Source organism: Chroicocephalus ridibundus, chromosome 4, assembly GCF_963924245.1.
Source record: "Chroicocephalus ridibundus chromosome 4, bChrRid1.1, whole genome shotgun sequence".
Lineage (NCBI taxonomy): Eukaryota > Metazoa > Chordata > Aves > Charadriiformes > Laridae > Chroicocephalus > Chroicocephalus ridibundus.
The window spans coordinates 29,571,897-29,593,490 of NC_086287.1; the positions used below are offsets into that span (position 1 = coordinate 29,571,897).

Consider the following 21,594-nt stretch of genomic DNA (forward strand, 5'->3'; position numbering starts at 1 on the left):
AGCTCTGGGCGAATCTGCAAGCAGTCGTCCTGGTGCTGGGTGCTCCTGAGCTGGGGGAGCCGCTGGGGGAAGCTTGGGCCAAGTGGGGAGATAGTGCGGGGCTCGGGAAGTTGCTGAGAGTGGGGGAGCAGCACGGGCGCCCCGGGGCATTGCCTGGGCTTGGGGGGTGCGGGAAGGATGGGCTGCAGGGGCTGCAGTGTTGAGTCCCGCTGTGCTGGTGCAAACCCGGATTAACTCCACTAACCAGAGTGCTGCCCGGGTGCGTGTGAACCAAATCAACATCCCACCCGGGTCCTTATGGAGCAGGGCAGAAAAATACCTGGCTTGAGCCAGCGAACGAGCTGCCTGCCCCTGGGACGCAGCCCCCCTCAGCACCGACAGCAAGAAATCTCGTTTATCCTTTTCCTTTAAACTCTGCTCGCTGGCACCGGGTCTTTCCCTTGCTGGGGGAGTGGGAAGGGCTGTGCCCTGGGAAAGGCAGCCAGCAGAAGAGACAGGAGAGAGTTTCTGCCGCGTTATCTTAAACCAGCAGCAGGAGAAATCGCGGCGGGCGGACGCGGCGGAAGAGGAGCGGTGGCGGCGCGCAGCTCCCATTGCCCAGCCCGGGGAGCCGGGGGACACCAGCCAGCGAGCGCGGGGTCCCTGGGCACGAACGTGAAGTACGGTTCCGCTGCAGCTAGAGGGCTTCGCCGCTGCCGCACAGCCCCGCACGCCGCTGCCGCACACCCCGGCACCGGCTGGAGCTCCGCCGCGCCGCCCCCCGCCGCTACCGCCAGCCCGCCGCCGGGCCCCGCCGCAGGGCCGCCGGACGCACACCGCGGGGTGTGTGTGGGGGGGTGTGGGGGTGTGTGTGTGTGACAGGCCGCGACACCCCCACACGCCCCCGGCAGCCCGCCCGCCGTCATGCCCGCTCCACTTCTGCCGCCGCCGCCGCTCCAACTTGGCGGCTGAGCCCTTCCCCGACACGCAGGTAAGGACCCGCGCACCGCTCTCGGGTGGGCGCATCCCCGCTCGCAGGCGGGCGGGTGGCTTTCCTGGGGGGGGAGTGAGGGGTGGGGGGGGAGTCCCGGCTGCTCGTCCCCAGGCTGTTCCCGTGGGGCGGCAAGCGGGTCGCCGGGGAAAGCCAGCCCGGAGCCAAGCTCCCCGTTGGCCCGGGGGCGGGGGTTGGTCAGCAAATGTGTCGGGGGCTGTAAAGCTGAGAAGCTGCAACCTGGAGAAACCAGGACTAAATTACCCGATTGGAGGCTCTGGGCTGGGGGAAATGTAAGGGTTTCAGCAAAAGTTTTGGAGGCCAGATATGTCAGACCAACTGCAATGGCACCTTGGACCCAGACAGCCATTGGGGCTCCCTCCCCGGGAGGCAGCTCGGCTGCTGGCTGAAGTTTGGGGGTTGCTTTCCTTCTGCTGAAGAGCTTCAGCAGCCGGCAGGAGCCACCCTGCCGCTGGCCACCCTGGGATGCACCCGGACAGGGGAATGGTCCAGGGACCTCTGTCGAGAGGGCTGCTGCCAGTACCATAAATTGTGCCAAGGAAATGACTCGCCTGAGCAGCACCATCTCCCTATAGCCCTGCAGACCAGCTTGTGGCTGGGGGAAGAGTCGCACGTTCAGGAGTTTTGAAGGGAAGCGCTTTCCATCTCTGCCCTGTTTATAATTCCTTCTCCGAAGCTGCTGCAGGTTCCACAAAAGCCGTGCTGCTCTCCCCAAACCCATTTTACTGGGCCGCCTGCTTTGCTTCTGGAAAATATAAATTCCCTTTTCATGAGCTCAGGATCTGCCACCAGTAGAAACCTCTTTCCCAGGAGGAAGGTAGCGCTATGTAAATACCAGGGATAACCACAGGAACGGGGTCTGAGCCTGCCTGCAACACACAAGGAAAAAAAAGCCTTGGTCTCTGGGGGATAATAGCTGGTTACTTTGTAGGCTGTCAGGAGAAGGAATTACCCAAGCCAAAATGTAGTGACTGCATTTCTCCAGCAAAAGTTTCTTGTGTCATGAAAATGGCTGGCAGAGCTAAAGCTTTGGGGAGCTGAATCCGCTTCACTTCGGCTCCCTGAACCACCATCAGAGGCAGGTAATAAACACCATTATTAAAGAATGAGTAATTTGCTGCAGCTCCGGCACGGTGAATTTGTACAGCAAATCTATGCTTTTGCATGGTACCCAACCCCTCCCTGCCCTCAGCCCAGCCTGCAGACGTCACCATCGCTTGTGGAGAGGTGACCGAGCACTCGGTAAAAATTTGCCCATTAAAATCCCGCTCTGCCACCCACAAGCTCGGTGGAGCAAGCCCCAGAGGTGTCAGTCCTGCCCGGCCCAGCAGCCTTCAGCAGAGCAGGCTGGGGGCTGTAGAGAATGGTCCCCTAGCACGGGCATGGGCCCTTCGGACCCTCATGCCTCAGCTGCCCACTCTGCGTGGGATGGGATGTGCTCACAGCTTCCCAGGAGCATCCTTGACCTTGACGGGCAGCCCAAAGCTCTGCCTTTCCTGCCCCCATCTGCCACCCCGTCCCCATCAGCGTTAGACCCCAGACACTAATGCACCATGCCCCTTCCCAAAGCCTCTCTTACCTCTTCTAGACTACATCACCCTCCTTCCCATTTAATATCCATGCTTGGAGTTGTTTTCCACCTCCCTTGCAAGCACAGCCCCTGAATCAGGCAGATTTTGACTCTTTTCCGCCTATATTCCCAAGCCCTGTACCTGAGCCTGGGACTGCCAGGCACCGTGCACAGGACATGGCTCTAGTGTTGCTTTCGGAGGGTAATTTCAGGCTAGGTCTTCAGCCAGTATTTATCTGTAGAATTAGAGATGGGCAAATGACTGACTTTTCCAGCTGAAGGGCCAAGCCACAGCATTAGAAAGGGGGAAAAAAAGTACGTTATGTATTTCCTTCAAATTGTCTTTCTGTTGCTGCTTCTCTGTCAAGTGGAAAAGGCAACAGAAGAGTCCAAATGCTTTGCTCAGCCTGGAAGGGGAGGCTCCGCTGATGCCCAGCGTTTTTCAGGTGTATCACTTAACCCAGCTTTGTTTTGGAGTGAAACCCTTCAGGTATGTTTTGAAAAGCAGAGCTGGTCACAGCACTGCTCTCCAAGCTCTGTGGCTGGAGACTCAACTGTTGGCATGGAAAATTGGCTTGGGGCACGTGTGCAGCAGCTCGGAGATGCAACGCCGCGCGTGGTGGCCATGCTGGTGCTGCTTCTGAGCCGGGAGGCAGTTTCTCCAAAAACCATCTCAGCCTCCAAGCCTGGGAGGACAGGGTGAGATGGATGCATCCCAGGGACGCACTGGGAGGGAAATGCCATGAGCGGGATGTTCTTGCTCAGCCCGTGTGGGACCACTCTGCTCACCCAGAGCAGAGCCACCTCCTGCGATATGTTACGACACCGGATGGGCGCAGGCAGCAGCCTGAGCTCAGTCCCAGGAAGGGCTGGTCTAAATCCAGCTGTGATGTGGGCAGGGAAGAGAAACGGGCCAGGAAGAGAGGCAAAGTATCCAGATGGCAGAGGCAGGAGCAGCCCAAAGTCCCACTCAGCCAGGCACAGTCAGGTCTTGACAGGGCCATGGGAAAGAAAATGTGACACGGTTTTGTAGCATCTCTTTGCATACCTTACGGAAGATAATTTAGCATCATCCTCTGCATGCTCCTGGCCCCCTGGGACCATGGGACAGACAAGAGCCGTGGGAAGTCCAGGGGTAGCTGCTGCCTTTCCTCTCGCTGTGTTGCTGAAGACAGAACAAACCTCTCCTATAGCTCCTGCCAGCATGAACTGCGCCTCTTTAAACACAGAGGGCACACCTCCACCTGAGGATTCGATTTCTTTGGCAATAACAAATATTAAAGAGAGGGTCAACATTTGGTTTGGATTGCACTTGTTGACCCAGGTAATAATTTAACACCTTGAAGTTTGTCTCAGGCTGTGGATGCTGGCCAGAGTGGGGAGAGAGCGATCCCCTCACGTGCTGGAAGAGGAGATCAGCTTACTGCTGATAAATACAGGCTGCGTTGGGAAACTTAGGGTTTGGAAAAGTAAGCTAGAAAGGTGTTGTGTACACAGCGTAAGTTCATTTTTAAAGAGAGAACAGATCATTGGCAAATGAGTTAAACACCTGAACTGTAGGGGAGCCCTGTGAATCCCCAGGAGAATCAGGCCACGGTAAGGAAAGTGGAAATAGCCCTGAGCTGAAGGAAGGCAGACAGTGGATAAAATAAACAGGACGGCGGGGAAAGGAGGGTGCCGGCATGCACTAGCCTTCAGGGTGGGTATGAATCATTTGAGTATGGATATGTTTTAAACAGAGACAAATGAGCAGTCCTTAACAGCCACTTTACATTGCCAGCTCCGATTGATAGGAGGGGGATTTGCAGAGAGATGCAATGATGGAGTTTGGTGCTGCAGCTAAGCTGCTCTATCAGCAAGGCACAGCCACCAAGGGGAGGACATCTCTCTGTCCCTCCCGACACTGGCTGCCAACCTCATGCTATGTCCCCATCCCCGTCTTGGTCTCAGCTGGTGTGGGTCTCTCACCTGGAAGAAATTCGGGTCCTATTTGCCAGATTATTTCCATGCTGGGTGACAGGCCATGTCAGGGAGAGCATCCCCAGGGTGCGGACCCCAGGCACAGCCCTGGGGCAGGCTGGGCAGGAGGACTGAGGGGCGCAGGGCTGGTCTCAGAGGGGGGCACAAGACACGGGTCTGCTCCAGGGCAGGGTATCGCTGCTCCCCATGAGTGATGCTCGCCTTGTGCCACAGGTCCAGGCAGCCCAGAGTGATCCATGGGGAGGATGGGGTGCAGGGTCCTTGGGCAACACCAACCGTGAAGAGGCAATGGCCTGTGGGACCTCATGGGCAGGAGAAAAGCCTTGAAGTGGAGATGATGAGACTGGAGCAAAGGGTATGGCTGAAATAGGGGAAGCAGGGAGAAGAGCTTGGAGCCATCTAGGATACCCACTGTGTTCAGTTCAATACTGGGTATAAATAGCAATAGAGAAAACCTGATGTGAAATTGAGGACTGTAACCATTAGCATAGGAAAATCAGCCATGAACAAAATCGCAATCTGCAAGCAAGAGCTTCTGAGCATCTTCCAGTGGCAGCGAAAATATCCTGGCAGTAAACACATCTTGGCGGACCTCTGTGAGATGCTCCTGACAGCTTGGCGTCCATATGGGCACCCCAGGCAGGAAGCCTGGTCTCAGGGAGGGATGGAGCTGCCTCTGTGCTGGAAACATTCTGGCTTCCCAGAGCCCAGGGGTCAGTGAGTTTTGCTCCAGGTAGCTCTACAGGAGTGAACGTTTCTAAGATGGCTTTCTGCACTGGGGGTAGGGTGCCAATACCCCTCTGTCCAGCCAGCTTTGTGTGCAGCAGCCTTGGGGTATTGCCTTAGGGTGGTCCTGAGCTGAGGAAGAGGAGGTTGAACCTCCCAGTCTGAGCTGATGTTTGCGCAGGCCAGTGATTTGGATGCTGCAGGAGACAGGGGAATTGACTCTCCCCTGCCCCTGAGCTGCAAGTTGTGGCTGAAATGAGCAGTCAGAGCCCGACAGCATCCCAAGCTCATCTCACTGGCTGATGCCTCAAAGGGCTGAAGATGCTGAGGCACAGCCCCAGCAGCCTCCCCGTGTGGGAGTCATCACCATGACCTCCTCCTCTTCCCAGTGACCCTGCTGGGTCCCCAAACAGGAATGTGAACAAGCCTCCAGTGAAAGCTGTCTGTCAATTTTGGTCAGCATCATGCGCCCCTTTAAAGCCCCTCAACTAGGGCTTGCTGTTGAGGGCGCTGCAGGGCTGAAGGTCGTTTGGGTGCAAATCCAGCAGGAGTGCTCCAGGGCTGAGGAGACAGCCCCTGTGCAGCTGTTGGCACCTCCAGAGCTTCCTCATCCCTGATCCCATCCTGGCCTACTTCCCTGGCACAACACTGCTGGCCGGGTTGCCCATTCTCCTCCACCTCAGCTGGCTGCCCCATGGCCACCCCCCTGCCTTCCAGCACTGGGGCAGCCCCCAGGAGCAGCCCCCTCTGTGTTGCCCCCTCTCCTCCACCATCCCATATGCCCAGGAGACCCACACCCAGGGCAGCCTGTGGAAACTCCTGACAGCCACCTTATTTACTTGTTTGTGTTTCCAGCTAAAAAAAAGGATGCCGAGAGAGTCCAAACCTGCTAATTATACACCTAGCCACCCACACAACCATGTGTTTTATTACCATCACCCTCCATGCTTCCTCCTTCCCCCCCCCCCGCGCCTTGCCGTCTCGCTGAGCCCTTTCCCCGTCTCCCTTCCATGAGGGGTTCATCCCAGCGGGTCACGTCCAGTGGCCGCATCCACGCCGCTGAGCTCCGAGCCTGGGCAGGCGCTGGGGGTCACAGCAGCGAGACCAACGCCGGCCGTGGGGTGTTGGGGAGGCGTAGCCGTGCCCAGCGACTTGGACACGCAGGCGATGGGCCCGTGCTGTGCCTGCAGCCGCCGTCGCGGTCCCGCGGGGCTGTGGGATGCTCAGCCGGGAGAGGCGGGAGCCGGGGAGGCCGGGCAGGAGCGGCCGGGTCCCCCCGCGTTCCGCGGCCGGAACGGCAGCCTGCGCCGCGTGGAGTGCCTGGGACATCTAGCGGCCACCTCTCCAAGTGCCGGGTCCCGCCGGGGGTGGGTGCCCGACCTAACCTGGGGGTGGCCGGCCGGGGGATGGCGAACACGGCGGCAGCGGTCCAGCAGCGCCCTTGCCAGCCCCGCCGCCCCCGTGCCACGGCGGCAGGGCGCAGCTAGTTTGCAGGCGCCGCCGGTTTGAGGTTGAGTGTTACCACCGCATCTTCCCAGTGTTTGGAGGCTCCCGCTGCTCCCCCGTTGATGCTCACGGGCAGCGTGTCTGTCTCGCTGGCATCGGGACTGGGGACAGGGCGGTGGGGTAGCCCGCAGCCCCGCAGAGCCCCCGGCACAGCTCCTTCAGAAGCAGCCTGGCTCTTCCCTGCCAGCCCCGGGGATGGATTTGCGGTTTCTTACCATTAGGGAGCAACGCCTTAGCTCTGAGCACAGCTGGGTCGAAACGCTGCTGCAGAGAAACATTTTTATCGGGGAGAATAAAGACTCGATTTCCACCTGGAAATTGCCCAATTTGACTTGCGAACCTTGAAAAGCAGCCCATTGCATCCCAATTCTCAGAGCAATCTAGTCTCTGTTGGAGGCGGGGAGCCCATTGCTGAGGCACTGGCTCTCCACCTGTCAGGAGATCAGAACAAACGCTTTATTCACTCCTTTCTGGCTTTATCAAACCGGATGCATCAAAGTCGTGAATTAGATGCTCTATATCATGAACGCCTCAGCTATCCTCCCTCTAATCTATGTCCATGGGCTGTGTGTCACCTTCTTCCTTCCTTCCTGGTTCTCACCAACTCTTTCCCCTCCAGCAGCTCCACATTCCCTTTCTTCTCCATCCTCGTGGCCAGGGCCCAGTTATCTGCCTGGCTCAGATGTCACTTTGCTTCCCCTGCGCCACATTTCTTGCCCACCATTTCCCTCACCACTGCTGCCCCTATGGCAGAGAGAAGGCTTGGTCTGCCCCTGCCAGACGCATTGTCTGTGAGCCCTCACAGCCCTTCCTTCATCCCTAATATGCCCTCTCCAGAATGCCAGCTTCCCTCCCTGCAATGCTCTGCCTTTCTTTCTCAGCAGCCCTTGTGAGCTGGTTTTCTCTTGGATGCCCAGAGGCAGAGGAACTGTGCCCTGGCAGGTCTTGGGACTCTGACTAGAAGCCCCCAAGGCACCTTCTGAGCGCTTCCAGGAGGGCCTGGGCTCTGGGAAGGGTGCTAGCCACAACTATGCTTTCCTGCTCCATCAGGAGTAGGCTCACCCATGTCGCGGGGCTATGGCAGCTGTACCTGGCCATGATGCTGCCTCCCACCAGCCAGGTCAGGAACACGCATTCATGCCTTGGACCGGCCAAGGCAGCAGCACAGTGGGGCAGTGCTCCCCGAGAGCACCAGCCTCCCCAAGTGCTGTCCTGAAAGGGAAACCTTTGGCCAGGATGGGCTAACCTTCTCACTTGGGAGTCTGGGGACATGCAACGCAATCGCAACCTGCTAATGAGCCCAGGAAGCAAGGCCGAGTGTTTGCTTGACAGGGCAATTAAATGATGATTGATTCCTGGAACAGCTACTTAATTCATCATTAACTGGGCTTATCATAGCTGGCATCTGTGCCGAGGGTCCCTCTGAGGGCTGCGCTGCTGCCGGCGGGGGCGGCCAGCGACCTGAGCACCTCTCATATGGGGGGAAAAACACACAGGATGGTCCTGAGGGGACCTGGACTGCCCCAGGGGATGTGGTGTGGAGGTGAGATCTGTGAAACACGAAGCTGAATTTGCTACCTCTTTATTTTCTTGCCTTACTTCGGCTCCTTTTATCCACTACTTGCCTTGAGAAGCTGGGAGTACACGCAACGCAATTGTGCATTTCCAACTCTGCCGGGGACTGCTGCAACCGGCCTAGGGAGCGTGGGGGGCCTTGCTCCACTGGCAGCCGTGCGGTGCGGGGCAGCAGCTCATTAGGGAGCCAGCAGCCGTTAGTCTCGGCGGTAGGGCTGCAGCAATAGTCCAGCTCAATCAGGGCACTGGAGTCTGCCTTTTCCCAGGTGTGCCCTGTTCCTGGGCTCACGTTGTGCGTGTGAACTTGTATGTGTGCATCCTCCCTGTGCAGCTAACAGCATCTCGCCACCATCACCTGCTGCCAGTACGGCCCAGGCTAGCCCCGCGGGGCTGATGGATATGCACGCTATACAGTCACGCTGGTAACGAGGACAGAGAATGGCCACCCTTTGCTAATTTTATCTTTTACAGCTTCCTTGCTGTCATCTGCTGGCTTCATTCCTCTTCCCCCAAGCCTGATTATTACCAAGCTTACTTTATTACCAGGCTTACTTTATTACCAGGCTTACTTTATTACTAGGCTTACTTTATTACCAAGCTTACTTTATTAAATCCCTGTGTGGCCAAATTCACTGTAGGATCCAGATAATCCAAATGGGGTTTGGGGACGACGGCGGGGCTGGTTTGGCTCTGTCCTTCCGTGCATGTGTGCATGCAGGGCTGGTCCTCGCCTTCCCTGCCATTCCCTCTCTAATACCATCTCTAGTGGTTTGATGGCCCCCATCTCCACCTGCAAACCCAGACTGTTCGGCGCACACAAGCATGCGTGCTTTCTCTATGCGATGCGGTGATCTTGGTGACTAAGGAGTGGGAAGCATCTCTAACCCCTCCGGCACTGGGACTCCTCACATCAGCTCTCAGAGAGGGAGGTTCCAGGCTGGCTGCTTTCCGGCAGGGCTGAGCACGCTGCCGTAGGCATGCTGTGTGATGATGGCCCTCGGCGTCCCCTCCCCACTGCCGACAAATGCCAGGACTGGGTGCTAGGACTGCCCTTGGTGGTCACTTTGCCTATTTATGAGAAACGCAGTGAGATCTCCTTCCGCGCTTTTCCCCTTGTCCCTGCAGCCCTGTCGTTGCCCCATCCTGCTCCCAGGGAAAGCATCCTCCCCAACTCCTGAGAGTGGAAAACAGCAAGGAAAAGAGAGTTTAGTAAATCTTCTATAATCCCAGAGGGAACAAAACTAGCATGGACTAAAAGCTTCTAGCTGTAGCCCTGCCCTGTCCACGCTTAGTGCAGTGCAGCAGCCTCCGAGGTCCTGGCCCTGCTCTAGGGATGGCTCCAGGGCAATCTGAGGGACCAGAGAAGTTTGGGGTCTCCCTGCTCCCATGGGGAGAAGCCCTCAGCCCTGCCCAGCCCACATTCGCAGAGACTTCCCCATGCTTCAGCAATATTTTCCTGCTGTTTCTTTCGCTACCCACACCGTTGCTCTTCCCAGGTGTGTTCACCCTGGGGATATTTGTTACCTGCAAGCCCTCCCCGCCTCTTCCTCCCAGCCCAGGACAGCCAGACATCTCCCACCAGCCGGCCCCTTTAGCATCCTTCAGGATGCCCAAAGTCAGCAGAGTCCGTGTCCAGCAGCGGTCCGGCTGCACAGATGCACTCTTCCCACCCAGGCCCATGATACCTGCTGCCTCCCATGTTGTCTTCTAGGTGTCCAATTCCTCTTGGCTGCTTTCCCTTCTTTTCCACTCTCCCCCCTCCGTGCTCTGAGTGTTTCCCATGGCTCGCTGCTGTGAACGTATGGCTTTGCCGCACAGCTCTCCCCCTCCTCTGACCCGCTGACCCCAAAGTGGGCAGAACGACAACCTCCCGGCAGGCAGGGCCCGCTGCCCGTCATCCAGCAGCCCGTCCGCAGCCTGGCTGCTGGCATTTCTCAGCACATTTGGAACCGGCTCCCTCCGTCAGCTCCCAGCAAGATCCCATCCCTCCGGACCCTAGCTTGCTGCCAGAAAGGTTTCTTGAGATGAAGCATGGATGCCCTCCCGAAATGGTCAACTTTCTCTTGCTAGAGCTGGGCTTCTGCTCCTGCTGGGGCTGCTGCTCTCAAATGACGCTCAGTGACCGGCCTCTCCTCACTGTTTCATGAAAAAGCAAGGTATTTTGGTGGAAATATAATTTGCATGTTGAGGTAAGCAAAGAAGAGGTTCCTGCTTTCCTTGCCTGAAAACCAGGATGAAGCTTTGTGCGGTCTGTGCGGGAAATAAAACCGTCTGTGCTACAAATATGCATCTCGCTTAAATATTTTGAAAATACTTAACGGCCATCTGCTGTACCAGCCATTACAGGCTTTATTAGTAAGGTGGGAGACTGCAGAAAGCAGAGAATGGTTTTGGGGAGGGGGAAGCGGAGAGCGTTCACCAAAACGTGCAGAGTTTTAGCAGCGCGGGAGTGCTTTTGAACAGCTCCATTTTCCTGAGCAGCTTCACGAAATGTGACGACCGCTGCCAGAGCAAAGCCCATCGACAGGGTCATTTAAAACCAGGTACGGCACTCAAACCTGTGCGGTATGGCAAGAGTTTGGCCAAGGGGATAGGACCACTTGCGCTTTTCACTCTCTGGAGTCTTCCACTCCAATATTTTTATTTATATTTTCTTCTTGAGGACAGATTTAAACCCGAGGTGATGTGTTTTCTATCAGACAGCCTAGTGCACCTCGGGGTACCCTATAGCAGGTGGAAGCGTGTCTCTGCTACACAGCATCCTGCAGAGGAGGCAGTGACAGAGGTCTCTAAGGAGGACAAGGAACATTTGGGGTCGCAAGGCAATAAGGTGGCATGGTCTAGGAGACGGGAACATGCTAGAGAGCAGCTGTAAAACACGGGACCTGGGTACCGAGGAGCACAAAGTAATTGTTTCTCTCTCCTGGGGAACGCTGATATTTCACTACGCGTTTTCTTTGTGCCAAGGTGGGTTGGGAAGCCAAAATAGCAAATGCTCCTCCAAAGAAAAGGGGTTGAAATATTTCAGCTCAGAGATTTTTATGCAAAATAAAAAAAAAAAAATCAGCACAAGGTTTCAGCGCTCTGAAATGGAGGAAGGGGGAGGAGGGTAAATCTTCCTGAGGAAGAAACCCATGTTGACATCTGTAGCTGAGGATCCCATTTGGACTCGGCATTTTCTGAAGCCGGTGGCCCAGAGCCAGGGCTGTGCGGCTGCCAGCTGTACCCAGGGGTGGAGCCGGTTTAAACAGAGGTCTGATGTGACGGGTGGTTTACTTAAATTGTCATAATTTCGATGTGAACCAAGCCCCGTGGTGTCTCCCCTTTAACCTCCGCATCCCTCTGTTCCTTTGCACAGCCGACTGAGCATCCAACACTCCCCACCCCAGCCTAAATGCCACCTCCGTGTCCTCACAGCAGCCTCCTGGTTTCCCTCAGTGCCTAGCCACTCTCTCCCCAGCCCCTGCTCAGCCTTGAAAGAGTCCTAGGAAACCTCCTGGGTACCTGAAAGCCAGTTAGGTGCATCCGTAATGCCTGGAGGGCTGTAATTCACCATGCAACCCTCCGTTTTGGGAAGACAGGGAGGCCCCTCAAGTGGCTGTCAGCGTCTTATCTGCTTCTGTGCTGTCTGTTCAGCTTTGTCACAGCACACAGTATGAACCAGCAGAAAAGATGCAGTAGGTCCTTTCCTGTCAGGCTGCACGTGGCCATCTCAAGATGCATTATAGATACAGCAAATCCTCATCTTAATCCAGCCTGAATCAGATCATCTTGTTGTGGGGCTGCATCCTTATCTTACTGCCAGCTGGGGAGAGACGAAGAGATGCTCAGTTTGCCGAGATAGCATTCAAGCTGTAGAGAGGCGGGGAGGGCTCTTGTTTTCTCCAGCATTGCCACATCTTTCTGTTCCGACTAGCCTTGTCTTGACACCGGCTCTGCACGGGCGAGAGGCTTTTCTGCTCCCTTGCCTTGCTGAAATAACAGCCTCCTCCCTCCCACTCTCTCTGCTCCCGCAGGATCACTCCCCCCCGCCACTGGCAGCATGGAGAGTGTGCGTGAGCTCCAAAACCCGCTCTTGGCCAAGGCCAACGGGCACCTTCGCAGCAGCTATTCTTACCACCAGCATCACAGCCAGGACTACCCCAGTCATCGCTGCCAAGGGAAACTGTATTCCTACATCTTCCAAAACACTGGTGGTGCCAGGACTCACCAGCTGCTGGATGCCAGTTCCCTGCAGCTGGCTGTTGAAGCCTTGTACGGTCCCAATTTCATCCTCGTGAAGGATGAGACCGCTCTCAAGGCCAAGGACAGCAAGATGGAAAGCTGCGAGACCACTTTTACGGAAAGCAAAGAGGCTCCATCTGATGGTCCCGACGGGCACGAGGCTCAAGGGTCCTGCCTGGTAGAGAGCGACATCCGCATCCAAACTGTGTCCTATGAGGTGGAGGAAGAGGAGCTCCAGGAGTACGAGGTGAGCTTTGCCAGGTGGGATGGCACCAAACTCCTCCTCTGGTGACTCTGGCTATCAGCCCGAATTCTTGGTCATTTATTTTCCCGTCTTTCCCCAGAGCTTCCCCCCAGGCCATCCCATCTCCTGCCTCACCAGCCCCTCCCTGTGCACCCAATATTTCTTCTTCCTCCTTTTCATTTCTGCTCCCTTTTCCTCACCGCAGACCTCAGCTTCCCTGAGGGCAGCCTGGCTGCATGCCCACTGGGGGCAAAAGGGGAGGTGGGCTCCTGTCTGCAGGACCCTTGGGATGTGGGAACCCTTTGAGAAGGGCAGCCTGTGGCCGCTGTGGCACCCAGGTGAAGGGGGAATAGCAATCCTTGCATAACAGCAAAATTCACATGCCTGATGGCAGCAGCCGAGAGAAAGCTTAATATAAAGGCAGGATGAATCTCATAAAGGAAGAACGAGAGCTGGCAAAGCAGCTTCATGCTGCACTCCCTGCCCCACCACAGCTTGAGTGGTGGTGCAGAGGCTGGGGAATGTCGCCTTGAGAGGTGGGAGTGGGTCCCCGGAGCCTGCTGGAGCTGATGTCTGATGACCCAGCACAGCTCTGCTGCTTTCAGTGCCCGTGGTGGGGTCTTTTCAGATGGCAGTATAGGGTGTCCCCACCTCTGTGTGCCTTCCCCACTGGGATACATCACTTCCAGGCTGGTTTACGGATGGCCAAGCGGTGCCCAAAGGCCGGAGGGCTGACCACAGCCGCTCTGAGCAATGCGCTCGCTAAGGGGACAGGACACGTCGCCCCTGTGATGGAGGCTCCAATTCAACCGCTTTCCCTCACTTGCTAAATTACTTTAGCAGGATATCGATCTCCTAGTCCCTAATGGGGATAAGGCACTTTGTTTAAGTTTGTTTAAGCAGACAAAGAGCCAGTTCTGCCAAAGCTCAAGATATTTCAGTTTAAGACTATCTATCTCCCAGGGAAATCCCAGACCCCCAGCAAGCGAGCTCAGCATTTGCTCTGGCAGGGAGCCGAGGATGCACTCCGCTCCTGAATTTGCTGAGCTACATTTTTTCCTCATCAAACCTGAGGAGCTGAGGAGGCTAAAATATTATTGCAACTCAACTCCTTGAATTTGCAGGTGGGAAACGTGTGAGAATACATGATGGGGCCAGGAGACAGCAGGAGCCGGGAGGAGAGGGGCTGAGGCGCGGGGCGGCATGGGGAGGTGGGCACGTGCTGAATCCACCTGGTTTTTGCAGAGTGACTCCTCCAGCGACAGCGAAAGTGAGGATCATTTCCTGATGCTTCCCCCCCGGGACCACCTGGGCTTGGCCCTTTTCTCCATGCTGTGCTGCTTCTGGCCCCTGGGCATTGCTGCCTTCTACTTCTCCCAAGGGGTAAGAGATTCCTTTGCTTGCCTGTGTGTGCTGAGCAAAGACCCCGCAAGCCACAGCAGCCCTCGGAGGGGACCAGGCACCTTTCTGGTTCTAGGGCTCATCTCTGTGCCATGCGCAGACCCCTGAGGGCTGAGACAAAGGGTGCTCCTGGATATCTCCATGACTGCTGTGGGGTTGCAAGCCCTCCAGCTCTTGTGTGGGTTACTGGAGGTCAGACTTTTTCTTTTTTGGGTCTTATTTAGGGAACTGGGGCTCCCCTTTGCCCTTTGCCCAAGTTCTCACCCTCCACCCAGGCTCAGGAAAATAGCATTTTCCCACCTGTCTTCCCATTCTCCAGTAATGCAGAGGTCCTACACCATGACCCACTCCGAGGCAGCTCATGGCCCAGAGTCAGGCTCCTCTGGAGACTGGACTCAACAGGCAGCCTGGTCTCCATATCACCCCACAGCTCCTCCATCACACTTGTTTCTGACACGCATTGGCTGAGCTGTGTGAGCCAACACCAGGCTGGGAGAGGCTGGAGAGGGTGGTGGCCCTCGGGCTGCACTGGCTCAGAGGAGCTGCTGCCTTCTTGAGGGCTTAGCCCACACCCCGGGCTCACTTACATCACCGTTGACCCAGAATAATTCATGCAGAGCCAGGGGATTTACTCTACATTTGCACAGATGCCACTGTACTAAGAATAGATGGGGGGGAGGCATTAAGAAGTTAAATCAAGATGATAGAAACAGAAATGGAAAAGTATATAACACGAGTACCTGGCACAGAGGCGGTGACAGGCAGGGGAAGCTTTAACTCGTTAGGACCCAGAGGAGTGGCTGATTTCACGTTTTTCCACATGGTGCAGGGTAGCACAGTGTACTCCCCACGTGATGGTGTACTTCGTGCAATTTAAATTTAGCTCCGTTTGCTATAACTACCACTTTTCACTCACTACTCGTTTTATATATATATATATGTATGTATGTATGTATATATATGTATATATAGGGTATATTTGTATCTAGTTGGTACCACGCAGCCATCGCCCCTGTGCACCCACCATTTGCTGGGGCTTACGAGGGGCCAGCCGCCCGCTCACAGCTCTGGCCAAGCACCCAGATGGCTGGGGCTTGCAGACAAACAGCCAAAGCCCACGCTTCCCTTGGAGGCAAAATCCACAGGGAAATGTGTGTAGGCGGCACTGCTGAGCCGAGCCGTCCCGGACTGACAGACACCTTGCTGTCTGTCCCCAGCCTTCACGAGACACAGTGGCCGGGGACAGGAGGGGCTGACTCATTAGTGAAATGACTGGATGCAGGCTAAAAGACCAGGTTGGTACGGCTGTGAGCAACGGGCGTTTCTTCTCCTTCCAGACCAGCAAGGCTGTTTCCAAAGGAGATTTCCACCTGGCCAGTTCAGCTTCTCGCCGAGCTCTCTTCCTCGCCGCGCTCTCCATAACCATCGGCACAGGAGTGTACGTCGGGGTGGTGGTAGCGTTGATCGCTTATCTCTCCAAAGGGGGCCATGTATAGCCGCCACCCGCATGTCAGCGCTGCCCCGGCCCTCCTGGGATCGAGCTTTCCTGCGGAGCACAGGCCACCAGTGCCTGCAAGGGCTGCTTGCACGGCAGGACCCCGGCCTGCACGCCCTGCGCAGGCTCTTTCCCCTTTCAGACAAACAGTAGACCCACGTTCTTCCCGAGGCTGTGGGGTGCCACCATCCGACAGCAGGGAACTGGGCACCAGCCTGGCTGCTGGGACCAGGAGGAGCACATTTGCCTGCTGGAAGATGTCCAGGAGAGACTCTGTGTGCTGCTGCTGGGCTGGTGCCACCACCCCTGCTCTGGGGCCATGGCTTCCCCTTCCAGCCCCACGGCCGGGAGATCCACGGCTGGTGCCCAGGCTTGACCCATGAAGGGGACACGCAGGAAGGAGAGGGGATACGGCGACGGAGAATGACCCCGGCAGGCTGGTGTCCTGGTGGGTTCTCCACATGCCCATGATGGGGACAGCATTCTCATTTCGGTGCCACGGGGCGGCACCTGGCCCCTCAGCTGCAGCGAAGTAGGAGGACACAGCATGGACACGACCAAAGGGCATGCTCTCCGCATCCCTGTGGAGACAGACCCCTCATCCAGGGGACATCCCAGTTGCTGGCCCGACCCAGGCAAGAAACAAGGAGGAAAGCAGGCTGGCAGTTGCACACCATCACTCCCATCGTTGGAGCAAGTTGGCAAAGACAACGAGGTTTTCTCTGTGTTAATATTGACTGTCATGATAATTGCAAGTCAGAGTCCCTATAAGGCTGGCGTCACACAGTGCTGGGCCCTAAAAAGACTTGTAATTGCAGTTTCTACCCAAGAAATGACGTGTGAGGGCTGGGGGCCTGAAGGACTCCGCTCTCAGCAGTAGGTCATGGCCTCGCACACAAAGAAGGATGGAAGGAAAAGGCTGAGGTGACACACCAAGCCTGGGGTGGGAGTGCTGTTTGCCGGGGGCTGACACCCAGGGAGGGGGAAGACTCGGAGGGAGCCCGAGACACAGGAGTGACCCCAACACACTTTTTTCCCACGCCTCCATCCAAAGGCTCGGCTGACAAGGAAATCCCACGCATCCCCGCTTACATCTTACTTTCGCTAATTCGTATATCGTCAGCGACACATCACGTGCTTCAGAGGTGGGTGTGAAGGCAATGACTGCCCCAAAGGGCTGCTGTTAAAAGGCCCTGCCTCGCCCCCCCCCCACCCCCCTCCCCAGCATCCACCTTGACCCTCCCTCACCCTGGCCAGGGCTCCCCTGCCGCCTCCTTCCCCCGTGTGCAGGAGGCTGCAGGCAGACTCTGGGCACCCATCGCCCCTCACCGGGGTTTCTGGGCAGGCTGCGAGAGGCGCAGCACGTTCCTCCAGCTGGGTGCCGTTCAAATGTACATTTCATCCTAAAGAAGCATGTTAATGTCTGCGATTGCTGTTGTACTTGAGCCATAAAAGAGAGAAGCACATCAGAGACCTGTTGAAAAGCTGGTCTGAAAGTTCCCATTACGTTTTATAATATGGAAGAGCTAATAAAAAAAAAAAAAAGGCAAGAAAAAAAGACTCTGTTTGGAAGGACATGGAGCTGGCTAGGGAAGAAGCGAGCTTTGCAGGAGTGCTGAGCTCGCTTAAACCTGGAGGTGTTTATGCAGTTCCCGAAGGAAGTTATAATCCAGCTGGTGTCTGGGCGACTTGGAGGGAGATGTACCGCAATGTAGATGACAGCGAGCAGCTAGCGCTGGGAGCGGGGTGGTGGTGTAGGTTTTTTTGCCATGTGTGGATGGACAAGAATTAGGGAGAGAGAGAGGCTGGAGCATCATCTATGTTCTATGCTCTGTGTATAGTAGAAGCATAAAATGAAATGTGCTCGAAGACGGGCAGAAGAATATGAACATCAGGCGGGAATAAGCAGGTCTTGCTTCTGGTGGAGGACAGAGAGAGACCAAACTTGCAGGGAAGGACTGGGGTGTCCAGAATAGATGAGGTGACTTAGAGAGGAGAGATGAGGTTCACCCTTGCCCAGCAGATGAGGGATGGTTTTCGTTCCCCTCTCCTGCAAGCGCTCAGCCTTCCTGGGCATCCATCCCTCCAAATCCTGGAGCAGGACAGGAGCGCTATTTCAGGAGAGGGGACATCCATGGGTGCCCGTGCAGCAGGGGCGACCAGACCCACCGCCCCCAGAGCTCAGTGCCGTCCCAGCTAAAGCCCTCCCTGCCTCTCCCCCTCGAGCACCACCAGCCGGGGGGCAGGGGTGGGGGGCTCCCTGGTGATTCTGGTCCAGACCGAACCGTCAGGGCTGCTGGACCTGAATCGGCAACGAGAAACTGTGTTTGCTGTGAATTTGTAATTCTGCCGCCTGGTTCCCTCCAGCAGCTGCCCCGGGTGGGGGGCCAGCAGCCCCTGTCCCATTCCCCGTGGGCACCCCAGCCCCCCACACCCCAACACGCCTCTTTGTCTTTTTTTAATTGGAGACGGAAGGACCGGGCTAAAGGGCCAACAGAATTAAAGTGTTTTCCGCTAATAGCCTGAATCTCTGATGATCTTGTCAAAGGAGGGGGGAAGGGGGCTGTGCCAGAGCATCCCTAAGGGGGGCATTATGCAAATGGGGAAATTAGTTGGAAACAGCCTGAAGGGAAACATGTGGAAATTGAAATCCGAAGACCGGGCATGGAGACTGCTGCTGAATAACTTATTATAGACTCACAGCGTCTGCTGCAGCCGCCTGAGCAGAAGGGAAGGAAGCAAAAAGGCAACAAGGCACAGCAGTCGGGGAAGACGCAAGTGCCGGAAATTTGATCGAGCTCAAAAAAATTATAAATGTTAAACTAAATCCTAGGAGTGGGTGTGGAAGAGGTGGCTCTTTGCCCCCTCCCTCCTGTCCTCCCAGAGGAGGGGTCCCTCTCCCCCCCGGGACCCCCAGCCCCATGGCAAAGCTCTGTAGTGGTCCTGATCCCACAGGGGATACTTAGAAATTTGGGGCAAAGGAGGAATAGCCTTGAATTCTGGCCTGGCAATGTCTTGAGCCCAGAAAGGAGAAGGGAGCGGAGGGGACCTGGCACGTCACAGCTGTGGGAGGTGATGCAGAGTGCAGGGAGCGCAGAGAGGCGGTGGTGGAGCGGGATTCCTGGTGGAGGATTTGGGGTTCTCTCAGCTGGGGGTGGAGAGGGGGTGTTGGTTAAATAGTAATGTCCTACAAGAGTGAACACCGCAACCTGCTGTCCTTCCTTGCAGCCCAGAGCTTTCTAAAAAACAGTCACAAGAGGTGCTGAAGGGTCCCATGATGTATCAGAACAAGCCCCCCCTCCCCCCTTCTCCATTCATGAGTAATTCGTTATCCATAATTAGGACATCTATTTGCAACTGAGTTCCTCGCCAGCCGGCTGCAGGTGCCTGTCCCTGTGAATGGAGGTGCTGCCTGGCACCCCCAGCACAGGCACAGTCCTGCAACCCCCGCCAGCACCAGCAACCCCGTCCCATCGCTCTCCTGCCCACTGCTCCCCAAATGCGTGCCCTGGCCCCGTGGCCCCACCAGCACCCCCAGCCCTCACCCTAAGCCGATGACACCAAGAGACAGACACAGAAAGTCACCGGAAAGCCCATCCCCTGCCCCTCTCTCCTCTCACAGGTTGGCTTTGCCTGGGTTTGGGTTCTGCAGGCTTTTGGGTTGTGAGAAGTGCCATCACCAGGTGTCCCGGATGCCCTCCCTGCTGTGAGGGGAAGACCCTGGGGACCAAGCCAGCCCCGCTCCCAGCTTGGGCTCCTTTTGTAACCTCTGCAACATCAAGCTGAGCGCTTCCCGGCGGGACTTTCTCTTTGGAAGCAGCTAAGGACAGAGTGGACGGAGCCTGTGCCAAGGGCTGGGGTGGCCTTTGAGTCCTGCCTCCTTCTGGGATGCGGCCAGGGAGAAAGCTGCCGGGGGAAAAAGCACTGGCGTCTCAGTGCACATACGAGCGACCGACGCGTCTGAGCCACTGCCTGCTTCCCCCAGCCCTGCTCGCTCTGCTCACCCCTCAGCAAGCACTGCAGCATGCCGAAATGGGGCCGCTGGCTACAGACAGGGGCTGGGGAGCGGTGATGAGGGATGCAGGGATGGGGCCATGCTGGATCTCTCTCCTTTTCCCACAAGGATGAGGCGAGAGGATGGAGGAGAAGGGAAAAGAAGCTGGTGTGGTTTGTGAGGGACAAGAACACTGTGGGACCCACTGGGGAACTGGTCCTTCTGCACCCTCCCAGCCAACCTGCCTCTCCTCGGGGTCATCCCAAAGGTGGGTGATGCGGAAACCACCGGGGCAGGACACAGGGTATCCTTCCTGCTGTACTCCATCTGCCTGGAAGGACCCAGCCCCTTGCAGAGGCAAAGCTGTCGCCTGCTCTCCCAGCAGTGCCCATCGGTGGGGTGGGATTGCAACCAGTGCCGGTGGGGGCAGAAATGCCTCGATTCTCCCCCCATCTGTCCTCCGGAGGCTGGCGAGAAAAGTGACACAGGGAAATAAAAGTGGAGCAAGTCCTTCGCCTCACTTAATGGCACAGTCGCTGTTTTTCCTTCACAGCAATCCAGTAAGGAAATAGCTAATTATCTGCGACGGGGCAAATTTTCTATTCCTGTCCAAAAAAAAAATTTAGAAAAGCATTTAGCAGTGCGTCTCTTCGCCTGGCTTATCCTTTCCCCTTTGCTCCCCAAAAACAGCCTGCAGCAGAGAGAGCGCAGAGAGGCACAGCCTGTGGCAATGCCAGCTCTCCCGGGGCTGGCGGGAGAGGATTTTTGCGGAGAGAAGCCAATTAAGAGCCATCACTCAGGCATCAGCTGCTGTGAAATCAGGAGGCTCGTTACCTCCCCTGTCCCCGCAGATGCAGACACCAGCTCCCTCTCCCACAGCCTCCGGTAGCCACACGTGCAGGAAGGCACTGGTGTGGCCGAGCTGTCCCCATGGGGCAGGAGGACAAGCGGTGCCCGGAGGGGACAGAGCGCCAGGCGGGGACACCTTGCTGGGGACAAGGCAGATGCTGTCCCCATGGCCCACTGTGAGCCACGGGGCTCACTGCTGTGCCACCGGAGGTGTTGGTTAGTGAGGGTGACACAGCAGAGGGTCTTCCACTGGTGTTGAAAACACACTGCTTCCGTCCCATGTGCACAGGGCTCCTTTCTGCTGCCAGCCCTCAGCCCTTGGTGCCACCAAGGTCTGCCCAGCTTCCCCGCGGTGTCATCTCAGCTGCTTTGAAGAGGCTGAGCTGCTGGGCTCTCTCCCTGTACAGCGCATCTTCCGCACCGCTTCTCCACTCTGAAACTCAGTGGTCCATCTGAGCTTTTCCAGATTATTCACTTCCAAAAATGCTGTGGTGTCCTGCAGCCTCTCTAGGGCTGGACACAGACAACACAACCCCTTACCCCTCATTTCTGCTCAGGAGCTTTTCTGGCTGCAGGGCTTGCTGCCGTCCTTTCAGAGGCTTCCCAACAGAAATCCCCCCACTCTGCCCCCTCTTTACTTTTGGAGACATGACGCTTAAGTGGATTTTAATTTATTCAGTGTTTGCTGGCTTAATTTTTAAATCAATCTCATTGCTTAACCAAAATGTCAGGCAGGACCAAACCCAGCGTCTCAACGAAGTCAGCGTGCATTACAGTGACACCACCAGCGACCAAACTCTCGACCTCACCTGGAGAAGCTGTGAAGTTGGACTGGTGGTTCCGTGGTTCACAGGCAAGGGGTGCTTCACCTGCCCTACGCCTTCATGTCTACCATTGTTAGCCTCAGCAGGACAGCTCTGCCTGCACAGCGGGAAAAGGCTTTCTGCAACATCTTCGTGTCTTCATGGATGCGTGGACAAGTGTTACAGAGCTCCGCAGGCCAACAAATGGCCAAAATCTGTGGTTCTAACTATGCCCC

At 56.4% G+C, this 21,594-nt stretch overlaps 1 protein-coding gene across 1 annotated transcript; it reads left to right on the forward strand.

Moving 5' to 3' along the window:
* Positions 1-378: 378 nt before the first annotated feature.
* SYNDIG1L (synapse differentiation inducing 1 like) lies at positions 379-17,183 on the forward strand. The gene is made up of 4 exons (XM_063334225.1): positions 379-970; positions 12,365-12,819; positions 14,062-14,199; positions 15,555-17,183. Exons 2-4 carry the CDS (start codon positions 12,391-12,393, stop codon positions 15,711-15,713), a joined length of 726 nt encoding a protein of 241 aa, XP_063190295.1. The 5' UTR covers positions 379-970; positions 12,365-12,390; the 3' UTR covers positions 15,714-17,183.
* Positions 17,184-21,594: the final 4,411 nt, after the last annotated feature.